This window comes from Lithobates pipiens, unplaced genomic scaffold (genome assembly GCF_037356315.1).
Source record: "Lithobates pipiens isolate NorthernLeopardFrog02 unplaced genomic scaffold, aLitPip1_a1.2 Scaffold_23, whole genome shotgun sequence".
NCBI lineage: Eukaryota > Metazoa > Chordata > Amphibia > Anura > Ranidae > Lithobates > Lithobates pipiens.
Window position 1 is genome coordinate 14,535,324 of NW_027507785.1, and position 19,292 is coordinate 14,554,615.

At 44.9% G+C, this 19,292-nt stretch overlaps 1 protein-coding gene across 1 annotated transcript; it reads right to left on the minus strand.

The window, feature by feature from the left end:
• Nucleotides 1-6,543: 6,543 nt before the first annotated feature.
• On the minus strand, nt 6,544-7,451 carry LOC143926845 (olfactory receptor 51E1-like). Its single transcript, XM_077450884.1, has one exon. It carries the CDS (start codon nt 7,429-7,431, stop codon nt 6,544-6,546), a length of 888 nt encoding a protein of 295 aa, XP_077307010.1. The 5' UTR covers nt 7,432-7,451.
• Between the last annotated feature and the right edge of the window lie 11,841 nt (nt 7,452-19,292).

Genomic DNA, 19,292 nt, shown 5'->3' on the forward strand with positions numbered 1-19,292 from the left:
ATACACAATCTGTCTCCTCTCCTCTGACAGAACGGGGATTTGTGTGTTTACACACACAGAGCCCGGTTCTCGCTCTGTCACGAGCAATCGCAGGTGCCTGGCGGACAACATGCTGCAGGCAAGTGCCTGCTACAGCATCTTAAAGAGCCGATGTACAGCTACAACGGCTTGGGCAGGGGAGCCAACCTGCCGACGTATAACTGTGGCGGCTGGTGGGGAAGCCCTTAAGATCAGCTACTGATGTTGGACAAGACCTGGCTTGCAATTGGCATTCCAAGTCATGTCAAAATGTAGTAGAGTTGAGGTCATGGATTCATGCAGGCCACTTGAGTTCCTTTACACAAATCTCATCAACCATGTCTTTATGGAAATGGCTTTTGTACCTGAATTAAATATTTTGGTGGGATGGACACATACATTTGACCATATAGTGTATATCTAAGATTTAAATAGTTTGTAAACAATGAATCAAGAAAATAACCAATATTAGCAACACAACCTTTACTATTGATATGTTTAGAGTTAGACTCAAAGATGACCTTGAATCCATTCCTCTGCCAATAAAAAAAAGTGTGGAGACGCCGCAGTTGCTCACCTCTGACACAAATCTCATTAAACTATGTCTTTATGGAGCCGGGTTTTGAGCCTGAATTTAATAATTTGAAGGGATGGACGCAGGCAATATAGAATATATCTAAGATTCAAATTACATGTGCGTGCAAAACAGTGCAACAAGAAAATAACCAAACTTGGCAACACAGCTTTTACTACTCACTAGATTAGAGTTAGACTAAAAAGATGACCATGAATCCATTCCTCTGCCTCTAAAAAAGTGTGGAGATGCATAAAATGTATAGTATTATAGGATTTTGTGTACATATCCTAACTGTATGTAGCGCCGGTACTCCTATTGAGTATGCGCTATGTGTTCAAATTTCGTTTTTGCTCAAAACTGTAGTGAGTTTTGGGGTTAATTGTGTTAAATTGTACTTTGGCATCAGTTTGGCTGGGCTGTATAGAAGTTCTGCCTGGTCATAGGTGGGGTTGTACACCTGTGGGAGGCTATAGAACGCAGTCTGGTTGGATGCTTTGGGTACCAATCTTTATCTCGGAGCCAATCAGTGGGCGCGTTTGTCTCGCTGCGTAATCCAGGAAAGGGTACTTAAGATGCCGAAGTCACGTGGTTCGGGGTTCCGGTCCAAAAGTTGTTGCTGACTCCATGGTCCTGGTCCTTCCTGACCAGCCCCCGGGGCCCTCATGGCCTGGGGTGTGGATCCATCCGTTTCCGAGCCTCAGAACTGGCTAGTTCGAGGCGCAGTAACTGGAGGGAGGATTCTAAGGTGTTCCGTGCCATCTCGGGTTTGGAGAGGCCCAGCAACTCTACACGCGACCAGGGGAGGACTCTTCAGTAAGAGAGCCACGCACAAGGCTGGCTGCTCGGTAAGAGCCTGGAAGATGAGTAGCTGCTACTACTGGATTAAAGAATCCAGTTGCGAGCGGCTGTTCCCTGGATTGTGTACATAGAGAGAGAGACTTTTATCAAAGTCAGCAGTTCTAAGCACCTGAGCTAAACTTTACCCTGATACCCTCTTTTCCCAACTTAGAGACTGAGTTTGTTCAACTGTTTTATGCAAAATAAAAATCCTAACAAGGAATTCAAGTGTCGGTCTCTACAGTTACCGGGTTATCAACCCCGGGAACTCCTAGACAAGGACAACGAGTACGAGCTGGAGGAGGTAATCGATAAGCTCAGAAAAATTCAGCAGCTCCTTCGTGGGGTTAGTGCTACATGTATTTATGGATATTTTGTGCGCATGGCTGTATGATTTTGGATAATTTAATTATTAATATATTAAAACTTTTTTTTTTGTTATGGAAAGAGGTTCGATTACAAATATATAATGCACTGAGAAATATACAATAGAATTTTCATTTTCATTTTCAAATGTTGATAAATGCTGACCCAGAGATTTAAATTGTGATTACAAAGATTTTACAGAAATATAATCAGCCAAATAATAGGAAATAAGCCATGAAAAGAGAACCAAATACTTTCCCGAGTATTTCTAGGTTGTACCCAGTGTTGATTTCCTAACATAAAATTGATGGACAGATTATATAGATACCAGTCCATTGAACCATTTTGAGGTTGACCAGCTAAACCGACAATGATATGGTGGGGAAGGATATAGATTGCCTGGGCAGTACACAACAAAATATAAAGTAATATAAAAGTTATTCTGATCAAAGATGAAACAGAAGTGGAGATAGTAAGAAAAACAAAATGGTAGAAAATTGTATTACACATTTTTGCTTCTTTTTGCTTTTACCTAAAGAACTTCACTACTCCTCTCCCCTCCATTTCCCCCCTCGTATGCTGAACAGTGCTGTTCTCAATTTATCCCTAACAGATCCCCAAAAGCCTAATACTTGAGACTGGGGCAAAAGCCAATCTTTCATTAGGATAGTGCCATTAAACACATAGACAACTGGAATGACTTATGCCGTGTACACATGACCAGACTTTTCGACGGACTAGGTCAGACAGTCTTCCCGACGGACTTTCGGCGGAGTGCCGGCAGACTTTATGAATGATTGGACTTGGACACACACAATCACACCAAAGTCCAATGGATTCGAACGTGATGACGTATGACCAAACTGGAATAAGGAAGTTCATAGCCAGTAGCCAATAGCTGCCCTAGCATTGTTTTTTGTTCGTCGGATAGCATACACACAAATGTATTTCTCGGTCCGGCGGAGTTCCGGCGGAAAAATCTAAAATGTTCTATTTCTAAAGTCCGCCGGATTTTTGGCAAGCAAAGGTCTGATAGAGCCCGCACACAATCGAATTGTCTGAGGGACTCATTCCGTCTGACGTTTGCTGTCAAAAAGTCCGGTCATGTGTATGCGGCATTAGTTTCTAGTAGTAAAGAAATAAAAATAAATAATTCACCTTTATGCCTCATTCCCCTGGCAGCTGGCACTCTTCTCCACTTTCCATGGTTTGGACAGGAACCTTGATGTCCTAACATGCAGTACCGGACCACTTGTATGTAATAACGCAGGAGAGGGTGAATGGTAAGGAGAAGCGGGTAGGGGGACAGGTCCTGCAGCATGCAGCAGGGTAGCTTGTGACATAAGGTAAGTATTTCTGCTTATTATTTTTCTTTTAACCTACATTGCCGTGGGACAGAGAGGGACCCACTTAGTTAAAATGTTCAGGAAGATTTTCAGAAAATCCCCCTATGCAATTGTAGATCCAATGATTAGTAAATACTGTAGCTCCCTCTGTTAGAAATGGTGAAGGTCCTTCCATTACAGATGCAACCAGGGCTGGACTGGGACAAAAATTTGGCCCTGGACTTCATCCAGACCGGCCCACTCCAATTTTGCAAACACGCACAAAAACAGTATGCTGCGCACTTGCACGAGAGTGACGTCATCACGGCCCGGCTAGACACATAGCAGGAGTATGCAAACTCAGAAGCCGACAGCACACTGCTGGTGATCTTTTATTTTCCAGCCCCCCCCCCTCTACCCCCTGGTGTCCCCCTGTCACCTGCCCGAAGTCTGGCTCTGCATTATATATTTTAAAATAAACAACTAATGCGCACACCTATTTTTGATCAACCGCAGTAATGAGAAGCTGCCAACATCAAACAGGTTTAGGCCCCTTTCACACGGGACGGATCAGTAATGATCCGCCCCGTGATGATCCGCTCGCTCAGCGGGGATCGATCTGTTGTCCCCGCTGAGCCAGCTGCGGACAGGGCGGTCTCCGCACACTGTGCGGGGACCGCCCTGTCAGCTCTCCGCTCTCCTCTATGGGGATCGGATGCGTACGGACCGTCTGTCCGTGTTCATCAGATCCGCTCTGCAGACGGATAGAAAAATAGGATTTTCCTCCGTCTGCAGAATCGGACTGTTGCGGAGGAAATCTGGTGTCTAGGTGTCTATAGGGATGAATGTATGCCCGTATTTCATCCGCAAACGGATGAATGAAATACGGACATATCATCCGCATGTGTGAAAGGGGCCTAACACAAACCCACAGATAAATTGAATATATAGCAAAGGATGTGATGCTAACCAAAATAACATAAAAAAAAATCCATTTGGTGCAAATAATGATTCAAATAATACAAAAAATCCAACATAGCTAAAAGTACATCAAACGTGTCAATTAATATTGAAATGTGCATAAAAAAAATTTTCAGCAAAAAATTCATATATAAACCATGCTTATAATTAAAACCATTTTATCCAAACTATGTCCTTGGTATTAAAGTGCAAAAAGAGTGCAAAAAAAAGTGGGGTTTTTAATTATAAGCATTTTTTATATATGATTTTTTTGCTGAAAATATTTTTATGCACATTTTAATATTAATTGACAGTTTTGGTGAACTTTTAGCTATGTTGGATTTTGCATATTATTTTAACCATTATTTTCACCAAATGGATTTTTTATGTTATTTTATTTAGCACCACATCCTTATATATATATATATATACACAGCCATATTCTATATACAGCTATATATATATATATATATATATATATATATATATATATATATATATATATATAGCCATGTGCTATATACAGTATTCAATGGGCCGGCCGGTTACCTGGATGGGTTCCTGCAGCATTGCCATCCTCTAGGCTCCCTCGTCTGCTCCGGGGACTTCTCTGCCTGTCGGCTGCTCTCACGGCGGCCCCCGGCTCATTTAAACTTATAGCGTCCGTTACCGCGGGGGCCGCCGGAGATAGCCGAGTTTTGTTCGCTGAAGCGCTGTCGGAGAGGAGCAGGGCGGGGGAAGCCAAGCGGTGGCGGAAAAGGACGACTGTGGGCCGGAGGTGGCCGAAGATGTGTGCAATACTAGTGTTATGAGAGCGCAGAGTGGGGGCGGAAAGAGCCAAAGTGTGCCGCGCTGCGCTCGGAAGTACAGCGGTGCTCAAATGAATGGCTGTGCGAGTAGCGCAGCCATTCATTTGGCTAGGCTGTCACTGAAACCGGCCCACTGAGCCATCGGCCCACCGGGAATCTCCCGGTAGTCCCGATGGCCAGTACATGCCTGGATGCAGCTATTGGTCCTTTCCAGAAAAAGTGGACCTGGATGCATGCGCCCAACTCCCGTTTAGCTTATGCTGGCCATACATGGATCAAAATTCGGCCAGTTCAGCAGGTAATGGTCAAATTTTTATCCATGTGGCGTAATTAGGTTTGAGCAAAAGTTCAACTGCCCTGTTGGTATATTTTCACTTGATCAGCATTGCAGGCTGTAATCTTAGGGCAGGGGAGACTCCCCTCTGCCAGAATACAAGGAATTGAAGGGATTTGTGTGGATGGGGGAAGCAGGCCTTTTTTTTTTTTTTACTGAACCTGCTGGTTGAATGGAAAAAATTAACTCATGTATGGCCAATTTTTAGTAGGGGACACTCCAAGCCATTCAAACTCTGCAAGTGCACAGTGTGTGACCTCCTTCTCTAGCTGTTTACTTTACAAAAAACTTACACTTTGATTTTCCAAAAAAAAAGTTAAATATTGATTTTTTTCTTTTATTATTTAAAATACTAGATATTTATCATGTTTTTTTTCTCTAAACATGCAGTGTACCATACTTTAAAGGCTAACTGCCCTTCTAAGCAACCTAAGCCTTACAATCTTCCACATCCTCCATGCTACACACAGTGTCCATTCTTATATTTACTTCTGGAACCCAATAGTAGAGGCAGCCTTTGAAAGTGTGGCCAATGTTTTTCTTTACTTCTGAGCTGGTGTGGTCATGCGCATGCCTGTTCTTCACAAACCCTAACAGACAAATCATCAACAAGCAGGCTTGCAAGTAAACAGCTTTTCCATTAAGGCCTACAGAAAAAAATATATACATGGCTCAGAAGAGGAAAAGGTAAGCCCTCGGTTGTAAGCCAAACTTCTTGAAGGATCTGCCTGTTGAGATGAAGAAAGTACAAGGAAGTATAGTTAGAATTAGAAAAGGGGTTCTGTAAGCCTTAGCTTGTTTATAAGTATAGTTATCCTTTACGTAGATAAGTGCTTCCATAGGGATCATCCGATAATCAATAATCCACCAGCAAGCTTACCACCTTTGTATCCTGCAGAAAATGTTGGTGAATAAATATGGTGCTAAATTGCATATCTGAGAAAAAATCTTAAAAAATCAACATTGATTGCATTGCTTGTATTGCGTTGGTGCATTGTAGTGCTATTCTTTTTCAGTGGCGCCACAAAGTACAATGTACCTGTGTTGCAGCATGCCGCAATATATGTGCGATGTGTTAAAAAAAATGAAGGTTAGGACTACACTGATGCGTGTTAGCAACCCATTCTAAATAAATGGGCTAACTTACCGCAATGAACATTAGCACCTGACATAATTCCCCACACAGGCGGGCTTTACTCTTCTCAGGACCGAAACCTTATTCTCGGCTACATACTGCATAACTACATGAAACTGAATAAGTAATGGACAAAATATTACAAAGATGGTAAATCTACTACAAATTATAAACTAAATGTGTTATTTTGAATTTCCCAAGATCTTCTGCAGGTTGCGTGCAATTCTTATTCTGAGCGCCTTGGTCCTTATGCCGTAGATAAGAGGGTTAACGGTAATAGATGTACCCATACCACTCATTGAGATGACGACATGGGCAACAGTTGTGAGAGAAATGCTGCTTAGTCTGTACCTAAAGGCAATAAACATAGTTCCAACCATAAAAATGATATAGGCAGTTACATGGGTCACCAAAGTTTGGGCGGCTTTCTGTGAAGCTTCCCCAGGAAGTTTGAGGCAGATGACAATCGTTCTTATGTAGCAATAAATGATCACAAGCATTGAGCTAATAGTGATGGACAAGGTCCATGTTATTCCATAGATATTATTAACTGTGATATCGCTGCAAGAAAGCCGTAGAAGGGACATGGTCTCACAGTAGACATTGTTGATATTCACCGCGCAAAATGTCAGCCTTGCTGTTAACAATACAACCCCACATACTCCCATAAGAACTAGAATCCATATGGCAAGTAGTAACTTTTGACTTGTCAAGTTGGTCATCAGAGTGGGGTACCTCAGAGGGTGACCTACCGCCAAATATCGATCATATGCTATAGCAGCAAAAGTAAACATTTCAGCAGCTGCATGAGTCTGGATGCAGAAGGCCTGAAATAGACACCCAGAGAGAGAAATTGTTGAATTTTTAGAAAATAAGTCAATAAGCAGCTTGGGGAGGTAAGCAGAACTTCCGAACATCACATTGAGGACCAAGCCGCATATAAAGATGTACATCGGTTCATGTAAACTTTCCTCTGTCCAGGTTACATAGACAATCATTGCACTCACAAAGAATGAGGCTGAATAAACTGTAAAAGCAGATAGAGCATATAAGTATCTAAATGATTCCATCTCAACAAGCCCCAAAAGGACAAAATTGGTGTAGGTTGTTGATATGTTTTCCATGGATAGAATTGTGGATAGGCTTTATTTCTTGCAGCACACAGTAGACTAATCAGAACATTTAATTCTGAATAATGTTAAGGAAACGGGAAGAAAATTGTTCTCTATGGATACTTTTTAAGTGGTTCCTGCTACATTGCTTTCTTCTTGAATTCTATGCATTATGGGATCATCCAGTGAAGCTTTTATAGCTTTCAGAAGGCTTTGCTTTGAATTAAGCAGCAACTGCAACAAAGCCTTCCAGTGGGACCATTAGCTGTCACAGTTGATATCCTAATTAGTGTCAGAATTATATTTAGCCATGGCTACGTAAAGCTAAATTCAGAAAAAAACAAAAAAACAAAACAATGAACGCAAATCTGATTGTATTTCCTAAAACAAAATTAAATGATTTTTTTTTTTAAATGCAATCACTGTATGAATTTGTATAAAATGAGCACCATTATCATCAAGTCCCAAACTATGAATATTTGGTCCACACACTATTTCAAGTCCAAATAAACTGCTGCTTACACAACAAGCTGTTCCCTGAAATCCCTCGGTATATATTGTATGAAAGAATTATTATATTATTATACACGTTTTATATATCGCACTTCCCTTATTCTACTCAGTTCTAATAGAAAAGGAAATCTGCTATGCTTGAACAGTGCCAGTTTGTGCAAAAGGATCAGTGTTCTCTTGGATTGACCATCCACCTTGGCTCCTACATTGGTATCAGTAGCGGAACTACCAGGGTTGCAGCAGTCGCACTTTTGAACAGGCCCTGGCATTCTGCCACTTTCGGGGGCCCAGCGTGGTTTCTAGTCCTAGGGCTCTGAGCTGAGAGCCTCTCTCTCATACAGCTCATAGCGGGCATTGGCAGTTCTCCCTGCTCCCTCCCTCCTCCCTTGCACAGGATGATAGAAGAGACAGCCAATCTGCTCCTTCTGCCCCCACCGCTCTCCTCCTGTGTGTGTACCGTGGATAGTCAAGTGTGAAGCTATGGAGCTCACACTTCCCACGGTGCACACACAGGAGAGTGAAGGGGGAAGAAGGAGCAGTTCGGCTGTCTCCACTCTCATCCCATACGAGGGGGGAGGGAGGGAGCAGGGAGAACTATCAATGCCAGCTCTGAGCTGTATGAGAGAGACACTCTCAGGTCAGAGCCATGCTGAGGAGGCAGGTGGTATTGATTAGCACTGTTCGGCTGCACTCACAGGCAGCGCTGATAGGTGGCACTGATGGACACCGATAAGTGGGAATGATGAGCATGGATAGGCTGCACTTGTCCAAGGACATCGCCTGACAGAATGGGTGGAGAGATTGGACAGTTCAGTCGATTGCAGTACACTTGCTGATTTGGCATTTAATGCGCTTGAAGGAGAAGCCCGCTGGGCTGTGATGGTTCTGCCCGAGAAGGAAAAGGGATAGTAGAACAGTTATTGTGGGCCGCCTAGAAAGCTTGTATGGGGAGAGTACCTCCATAGGCGAACTCCGGAGTTTCTATTGTCGGGAGCAGCAAGACCGATAGACTATACCTCAATTTGCTGTGGCCTTACAGGAAATCTGGTGCTGGTTGGAGGAGAAAATGGCTCCTGCTGGAACTGGGGTCGCTAACCCCCCGGGACCAGTTCCTCGCTGGTGTATGGTCCTATTCATTAAAGAGAGCCTTAAGGGATCGAGTGAGGGCTGATGGTAAGGTGAAATTCACAGCTATCCTACAAGAGAATGTATATATAAAGGCTCCCGCGCTCTATGGCCAAAAGGTAGTAAGAAGGCAAAGATCTGTTCTAATGGGAGCAGCAAACACTCTATGAGTTAACTCTCAATAATATAGAAAACGGAAAAAAAGGGGGTTGTGTTGCGCTTCCTAAATACCAAAAAAAACTAATACAATCAATAAAAATGCATAAATAATTAATAAGTGTCAGAAAGAAAAAAAAAAGGTGCAATAGTGCTTTCTAAACAGCACTTAGAGCTTATGAAAGAAATTACGTTTGTGCATTGAATAAACATCTAATATAAAGTGTTCCTGTGCATCATTCAGGTGTCTGATAATAGGCAAAAGTGTGCTTAAGACCATAAAGTGCATATAATAGATTAAAATTACAATATATATAGAAATAGATATATAAGAAATAGATATATGTGATATAACTGCAGATAAAATTAAAATATATATGGAAATGGATATATGTGATATAACCGCAGATAAAAAAATTCTATAAATGCAGAAGAAATCAGTGATCTAGACATAAAAATGCAAAAAAACGTGCAGAAAACCAAAGGAATGCACTAATTACATTCCTTAACAAAAAACAAAACTCAATAGCAGCAAATTTGTGAATCTCGATAAAGTGACCCATACACAGTCCAATCATGCAACTTTGGATGCAATTTCACAAACACAAATAAAGTGCAATGTGCCAAGCCAATTCCCTTCCAATGGTGTTCCGTGCCAGTGCTGGTTATATTAAATAATTACCTCACGGCTGCGAGGTATGCAGCAAAACAGCTAATTTGCAGGGGGTACACGGGAGAGTCAGGGGGGCTGCAGAGAGGACTTCTGACGGTGCCGCTTTCCTTGTAGATGTTACCAGCGAAAATGCTCAAAACAACAGGTAAAGAACATCCTCCATAGTGTAGTATTTAAAATCGAGTATTTTATTTAAAACAGCTAAAACTACTCACAAGCAGGAACGGATAAACAGGCACACAGCTAACAGATCAGTGAGCGACTTGCTCAGATGTAGACGTCACTTCCGGTTTATCCTACAAGAGGCCATTGAGAGGGAACAGTAACAGCCGGACCATGAACAGGTTGGTGCCAGAAGCCAGGTTACCCTCACTCATGGAGCCAGGTGGCCGGTGCAGCAGGAGGAAGTGACTGCCCCATGCCCTGCCACCTCCTCGAATGCAGGGATGTCCTCAATGGAAAGGTGGTACGAGATCTAGTTGATATGGTCACCTCTCTCAGGCAAGATGCGGCAGCTCTGCTGGTATGAACAACCCTGGGCGGCTGTTAGCCCCTTCCAGAGGGAACCCGATATTGTAAGAGATGGGAAGCCCAGAACGTACAAAGCCATCCTTTAAACCAGAGGCTCCTGTGGCGGAGGAGCAACCCATGGGAAATATTTGTTTACTGCCTCAACGTGATCCTGCAATGATTTATGGGTGCTCAGTGGCGACAGTGATGCTCAACGGACAGCCGGCTAGATGTCTGGTGGACACTGGATCAGAAGTCACCACTATGGCCTATTCATTCTACCAGCAACAGTTTGGGCCGACCCCAACTCTACACCCCTCCTGGTTGAGGCTGAAAGCTGCTAACAACCTACCAATTCCAGTAGTAGGGGTCATTTGGATGTCCATGAAAGTTCATGAGCAAACCCTAGGGTCGTGGTCGTGGTGACCCGAAAGTCCTCCTTCCCAGAAATTCCAGTGGTGTTGGGCATGAACGCCCTAAAACCCTAATTACCCCTCTGGGACTATACGAGTTTAATCAGATGCTCTTTGGCCTGGCTAATGCCCCCAGTATGTTCCAAAGGCTAATGGAACGTTGCTTGGGAGACTAGAACTTTGAATCTGCCCTGATTTACCTAGATGACATTATCATCTTTTCCAGAACATTCGAGGACCAATTGCTACATCTGGATCAAGTCCGCCAGCGGCTAGCTCAGTATGGCCTTCGTCTCAAACGGAAAAATGTAATCTCATGAAAATAAAAATCCAGTATGTGGGGCATGTGGTCGAGGCAAAAAGGGGTGTCCCCCGATCCAGACAAAAGTCAGGCTGTACAGACATAGGCAACCCCTAAAACGGTAACAGAGCTTGGCTCTTTCTTGGGGCTTGTGGGTTACTACCACAGATTAATTCCAAACTTTGCTACTATCGCAGCCCATTTGACCCAGTTGTTGTGTGGGCAACTGGCCAATCGAAAAGGAAAATCTTCTCCCAGCATTAAAGACAGTTGGGGGCAGCACAAAATGAGGCATTGGAGGCCCTCAAGGCAAAGCTGACTTCCACTCCCATACTGGCTTACGCTGACTATTGTAAAACCTTCTGGGTGTACATCGATGCCAGTCTCCAAGGATTGGGGGCTGTGCTGGCTCAAGAACAAGCTAGAATGGAGCGTGTGATCGCCTATGCAAGTCTGAGTTTACACCCTACTGAAAGTAACCCAACTAACTACAGTTCCTTTAAACTCAAGTTGTTAGCGGCAGTCTGGGCCGTCACTGAAAAGTTTGCTGAGTACTTAGTAAGTGGTCACGTGGACATATGTTCTGACAACAATCATCTTGCCTATCTAGAGACTGCTAAACTGGGGGCCTTGGAGCAACGTTGGGGGGCACGACTGGCCTGGTTCAACTATACCATTCACTACAAGCCAGGACACTCCAATGGAATTGCTGATGCTCTCTCCCAATTTCCTCTGAATGATCAGATCAACAACTCGAAGAGGATGAGGTTGTTTCCCTCTGGGATCCACCGGCAAGAACAACTGGCTTCAATGGCTCTGAACAGCAACCAGGTTATGCCAAGAGGACCAGAGATTCATACTCTTCGAGAGTGGCTGCAACTCCAGTGGCAAGACCCTGACATTTATAAGCTCATGAGATATTAGGACAGGAATCGGAAACCAGATTCACAGGAGTGAAAGAGGCTCTCGCCGACATTGTGTCAGCTTCTAAAACAGTGGGCTAGGATAGAAAGATACAATGGAATATTATACCGAAAGGCCCGTGTTCCAGGGGAGCCGCGAGTTATTCATAAACTGATTATCCCTCAATCGTAGGCCTTTGAGGTTTGCCAAGTCTTTCACCATATTGGAGGAAACTTCTGTGCAGAATGGACGGAGTCCTTTATTCGTAAGCACATATTTTGGCCGGAGTTATCCAAGTGGGTGCAGAAGGCATGTCAGGGTTGTAAGAGTTGTGCCATCCACAAAGGGAGAACAGAGAAAACTACCCCTTTGGTGGTGAGCACAGGAGAATTTGAATTACTGACTAGGGATGAGCTTCGTGTTTGAGTCGAACCCAGGTGCGAATCGAACATCGTTTGTTCATCTGTTTGGCGAATTCCGAACATTATGGGCCGTTCGTGCCAAATTCGACTGGCGTGTCACGGCCAATAATTCACTGCGACATTGCAGTGCATTGCTGGCTGCTGATTGGCCAAGCATGCACTATGACCCGCATGCTTAGCCAATCGCAGCGCCACCTGTCTAGCGAGCTGTAATTGGCCAAAGCCAGGGTGGCTTTGGGCAATTATGTCTCAGAGGGTTTAGTACACACCCCACACTATATAAGGCCACCTGTGCGGCGGCCTTGTGTAGTGTGTTGTGGCAGCGGAGAGAGATAGACGGAGAGACAGTGTGATTTCATTTCATTTGAAACTGTTGGAAATACAGTCGGTGTATTTTGCCACCTGCACAGTGTACACCTAAAGCTACCCCAATTGCTGGTGTTCTGCCGATCCTATACCACAGGCAGGCAGCTGCAGCAATTACAGTCAGTGCATTACATAGTTACATAGTTAGTCAGGTTGAAAAAGACACAAGTCCATCCAGTTCAACCACAAAAAAAAATAATAATAATAATAATATCATACAACCCCTTATACCCAATTATATACCCACAGTTGATCCAGAGGAAGGTAAAAACCCCAGCAGAGCATGATCCACTTTGCTAAAGCAGGGGAAAAAATTCCTTCCTGATCCCCCGAGAGGCAATCAGATTTTCCCCGGATCAACTTTACCTATAAATGTCAGTACCCAGTTATATTATGTACACTTAGGAAATAATCCAGGCCTTTCTTAAAGCAATCTACTGAGCTGGCCAGAACCACCTCTGCAGGGAGTCTATTCCACATTTTCACAGCTCTTACTGTGAAGAAACCATTCCATATTTGGAGATTAAATCTCTTTTCCTCTAGACGTAAAGAGTGCCCCCTTGCCCTCTTTGTTGACTGTAAAGTGAATAACTCGACACCAAGTTCACTATATGTACCCCTTATATATTTTTACATGTTGATCAAATCCCCCTTTAATCTCCTCTTATCAAGAGTGAATAAATTCAGTTCCTCTAATCTTTCCTCATAGCTGAGTTCCTCCATGTCTCTTATCAGTTTGGTTGCCCTTCTCTGCACTTTCTCCAGTTCCCTGATATCCTTTTTGAGAACTGGTGCCCAAAACTGAACTGCATATTCCAGATGAGGTCTTACTAATGATTTGAACAGAAGCAAAATGATATCTCTCTCTCTGGAGTCCATACCTCTCTTAATACAGGAAAGGACTTTGCTCGCTTTGGAAACCGCAGCTTGGCATTGCATGTTATTATTGAGCTTATCATCTACCAAAACCCTCAGATCCGTCTCCACTATGGATTGCCCCAGTTGTACTCCCCCTAGCATGTATGATGCATGCATATTCTTAGCCCCCAAGTGCATTACTTTGCATTTATCAACATTAAACCTCATCTGCCACATAGTCTCCCAATTAGACAGAACATTGAGGTCGGCTTGTAAATTGGAGACATCCTGTAAGGACATTATTCCACTGCATAGCTTGGTGTCATCTGCAAAGACGGAAATGTTGCTTTTGATCCCAGACCCAATATCATTTATAAAGATATTAAAAAGTAAGGGTCCCAGCACTGAACCTTGGGGTACACCACTGATAACCTTAGACCATTCAGAGTAAGCATCATTAACCACTACTCTCTGAATTCTGTCTTTTAGCCAGTTTTCTATCCATTTACAAACTGATATTTCCACCTGCACAGTGTACACCTAAAGCTATCCCAATTGCTGGTGTTCTGCTGATCCTATACCGCAGGCAGCTGCAGTAATTACAGTCGGTGTACTGTGTCATCTGCACAGTGTGCAGTTAAAGCTACCCCAATTGCTAGTGTTCTGCTGATCCTATACCGCAGGCAGCTGCAGTAATTACAGTCGGTGTACTGTGTCATCTGCACAGTGTGCACTTAACCACTTCAGCCCCGGAAGAATTTACCCCCTTCCTGACCAAAGCACTTTTTGTGATTCGGCACTGCATCACTTTAACTGACAATTGCGATATTGTACCCAAACAAAATGGACGTCCTTTTTTCCCACAAATAGAGCTTTCTTTTGGTAGTGTTTGAGCACCCCTGCGATTTTTATTTTTTGCACTATAAACCAAAAAAGAGCGACAATTTTGAAAAAACGCATTATTTTTTACTTCACTTCTTACCTAGCCCCACCATGTCCTCCTGAGGAGTCCCCCGAACTGTTTGAGCACAGCGTTGGGTACATTCTCCATGAGGATGCCCAATGTTTTGAAGGCTCTGATGATGATACCCAGCTAGAGGAAGACAGTAACGTGAGCCCAGAGAGGGGATGCCCAAGAAGGATAGCAATCTGGCAGTCATGTTCCCCCAGCTGCAGCATACTGACAGGTTTGCTCCAGTGATGAGGAGGGAGGGGATGATGAGGTCACTGGCTCCACGTGGGTGCCTGATAGGAGAGAGGAGGGGGAGGCACATCTCCAACGAGGCAGGATGCCCTCCAGGGGCCAGCTTAAGGGCAGCACACTGACTGCATCACACTGCAGAGCTCCGCATGTGCAGAGCGCTGCCTCTGCGCGTTATTCCAAAAGTTCTTTGGTGTGGGCCTTTTTTGAGACAAGTGCATCAGATCGCACTGCTGCTATTTGCAACATATGCCTCAAGCGTATCTCGCATGGCCAAAACATCAGCCGCTTGGCACCACATGCTTGACCAGACATATGTCGACTTGCCATGCAGTTTGTTGGCAAGCGTACCTAAAAGACCCACACCAAAGAACAAAGCGGACCTCTCCTTGCTCCTCATCAGCTGGCATCTCCAACCCCACTAGACCTTCAGTCCTCTCTGAAACCTGCACTGAGAGAAATGAAGGTGCAGAATTAGGTGTGTCACAGTACTTGCAGGCAATCTGCTATCGGTACACTGACGTCCGATTGTACCAGGCAAATTTCCCTGCCCTAGCTGCTGCACCGTCGAAAGAAGTTCACTCCCAGCCATCCACATGCCCAGCTGTTGAATGCTAGCTTGGCTAAATTGCTAGCACTTCAACTGCTGCCTTTTCAGTTGGTAGACTCGGCCCCATCCGAGAGTTTGTGCGATGTGCGGTTCCTCAGTGGCAGGTTCCCAAACGCCACTTTTTCTCACGGAAGGTGATTCTGGCTCTCTACCGGCATGTGGAAGGCAATGTCTTGGCCTCGCTGGACAGGGCGGTCAGCGGTAAGGTGCATATTACCGCTGACTCGTGGTCCAGCAGGCATGGACATGGACGTTACCTATCTTTCACGGCGCATTGGGTGACTCTTCTGCCAGCTGGGAAGGATGCAGGACAAGGTGCAGTAGTGTTGGAGGTTGTTCCGCCACCACGCCTTCAAAATGCTACTACTGGTGATTCTGACACACCTCTCTCCTCCACCCCCTCCTCTTCTTCTTCCTCTATGGCCTATTCCTGTGCTTTGTCCTCTGAACCAGCGATGCTCTGTAGGCGTTCAATGGGCTACGCAAGTACGCAGGCAAAAAGATGCCATGCCGTGCTTGCGCTGGTGTGCTTGGGGGACAGGAGCCACACTGGGGCAGATATTCTATCAGCTCTGCAGGGGCAGGCTGAGAGGTGGTCGACGCCATGCCAGCTTAAGCCAGGAATGGTGGTTTGCAACAATGGCACCAACCTCCTCTCCGCCCTCTGACAGGGACAACTGACCCATGTGCCCTGTGTGGCTCAAGTCCTAAACTTGGTGGTGCAGCGGTTCTTGGGCAGGTACCCGAGCTTACAGGATGACTTGAGGCAGGCCAGGAAAGTCTGTGTGCATTTCCGCCGATCATATAATGCCAGTGCTCGGCTGGCTAAAACCTGCCCAAGAACCGCCTAATCTGTGACATGTCCACCAGGTGGAACTCAACGTTGGCCATGCTGCAGCGGCTGTACATGCAGCAGAAGGCCATCAATGAGTACCTGTGTGACTATGGCACCAGGACATGGTCAGGGGAGCTTGTTTTTTTTTCCCCACGCCAGTGAGTCATGATCAGGGATGCATGCACTGTCCTGTCACCGTTTGAGGAGGCCACAAGGATGGTAAGCAGTGACAGTGAATGCATCAGTGACACTGTCCCTCTGACAGTGTTCCTGCTGGCCTGCCGATCACACAGGAAGAGGACGAGGAGAAGGAAGAGGAGGATTATGTCAGCATGGAGGCGGAGCCTAGCACTCAGCATCAGCATCAGTCTTTAAGGGATCATTTACAGTCCCAAGAAACCCATGGACTTGTACGTGGCTGGGAGGAGGTGGCTGCGGATCATGTCGTCCTTAGTGACCCAGAGGACTCCGGACCGAATGCCTCAACTAACCTACGCTGCATGGCCTCCCTGATCCTGCAGAGCCTGCGGAAGGATCCTCATATTCGTCGGATCAAGGAGAGGGATCATTACTGGCTGGCAACCCTCCTTGATCCACATTACAAGGGTAAGGCTGCGGACCTTATCTTGCCATCACAGAGGGAGCAGAGGATGAAACATCTTCAGGAGGCCTTGCAGAAAGGTCTGTGAAACGCTTTCCCAGAGACTGGGAGGTTACAAATTCCTGGTCCTGGACAACGTGTTTCTGAGGCTTCGGTCAGTCACAGAAGGAGAGGTGGAGAAAGTGAGCATCTGTCCGATGCATCCAGACAATTTTTTAGTCCACAGCCCCAAGGTATGATCGGTTCCAGTAACCATTGCCAGCGTCTGATTTACATGGTGCAGGAATACCTAGGGGCAATATCAGACTTGGACACCTTTCCCACCGAAAATCCCCTGGCTTACTGGGTCTTGAGGATGGATCACTGGCCAGAGCTTGCACAGTATGCAATTGAGCTACTGGCCTGTCCTGCATCCAGCTTTCTTTTGGAAGGCACATTCAGTGCTTCTGGAGGCTTTGTAACCAATCACAGGGTGCGTCTGTCCACCGACTCGGTTGATCGACTGACCTTCATAAAAATGAATCAGTCTTGGATCACCACCAGCTACCAAGCACCTGATGCTGATGTAACCGAACATTTTTTTTTTTTAAATGTCAGATCCCTTCAAGACTGCCTATGCTGATGCTGAGTGACTATCCTGTTATGCTGAGTGACTATCCTCTTCCTCCTCAATGATCATGCTGATAGCTTGCAAAAACATTTTTGTTTCTGGGCGCCGCCACCAATGGCTAAGGCACAATTTTTCAGCCCCTGTTTAACAGGGGCGTGTAATTACAATTTTTGATGCAAAATTTTGCAAGAGGGTTCATTGCTGCACTCAACTACAATATCTGTGAGGGTTTGAAGTGTTGTGGCACCAGCACCAGTGCCTATGGCCCAATTTTTCAGCCCCTGTTTAACAGGGGAGTGTAGTTACAATTTTTGATGTAATTCTTTGCAGCAGGGCTCATTCCTGCACTCCAACTAGAGTATCTGTGAGGGGTTGCAGTGTTGTGACACCAGCACCAGAGCCTAAGGCCCAATTTTTCAGCCCCTGTTTAACAGGGGTGTGTAATTACAATTTTTGATGCAATACTTTGCAGCAGGGCTCATTCCTGTGCTCCAACTAGAGTATCTGTGAGGGACACGGCTGATCACATGGTAAAGGGCCACTGTGATTGGCCCTTTACCCCGATCGGTGATCAGCTGTTTCTGAAGAACACAGCAATCTTAGAGAGCTCCTGGTGCTCGCCCCCTGATGCGTGCCCCATTTTTGCAGTGTCTGGTGTAGATCCAGGCGACATTTGCTTCAAGTTTTGTAAACTGTACATGAAATAGATGCTGTATTGTGTCTCCAAACATTTCCTTATATATAAATATTTCTTAATAATCCACAAGTCATCTGGCTTTAGTTTTCGAGATCCTTCCACACTGTTAGGATCTGGAATTGGGGAGAAAACTCATAAATTCGTTTGTTGAAAACCTTGACAGATCAGCAACATTCTCTGTGAGATCCAAATGGAGGCCTTCAGCTGCTGAGACAAATATAAGCAAGTGAGCAGCACACTCCCAAACCAAATCTCATAGGGAGAGAGTCCAATATCCCCTAATGCTGCATATACACATGATCAGAAAATCCAGAGTCCACCAGACAATTCGACCGTGTGTGGGCTCCAGCAGACTTTTTCTTTCCAAAAGTCCGGCGGACTTAGAAAGAAGACTTGACTCAAAATTGTCCGCCGGACTCGGCTGTCCGGCAGACAATCCGCTCATCTGTGTGCCTCTTCCCGAAAACCCTGGCTGGAAAAGTCCGTTTGTGTGTAGTCGTGTGTGGGCAAGTCCGCTCGTTCCGAAAGTCTGTCGGACCACCATTGCAAAGTCCGGCGGATTGTCCGCCGGATAGTCCAATCGTGTGTACGCGACATTAGGGGATGTCAGAAACAGTGCAGTGACGTTGCGATGTCCGTGACATCACCAGATCTCCGATGGAACTCTCTGAAGACCCGGAAGCCGGCGGAGAGGTGAGTGCCGATCAAAATAATTTTGATCGATCAAAAAAAAACGATTAATCGAGGAATTAATCTTTAATTTCCACAGCCCTAATTTGTACATAAACAACAATACAAATTCGTGTTTCATGAACCTTTCATTAGACAAATATGTAGCCAATTTAGTCATGCAAAAGGTAGTAGGGTTGAGGTCAGGGCAAGTCATTTGAGTTCTCAGCTATTACTAAGCACCAGTAAGGGGTGTGAAAATGTGTCAACTGTTTTTGATTCCACCATCTCCGTATGCTTTATGGACTGTCTTTTATCTAATAATAGGATTTTTATATACAGCTTACCTGTAAAAT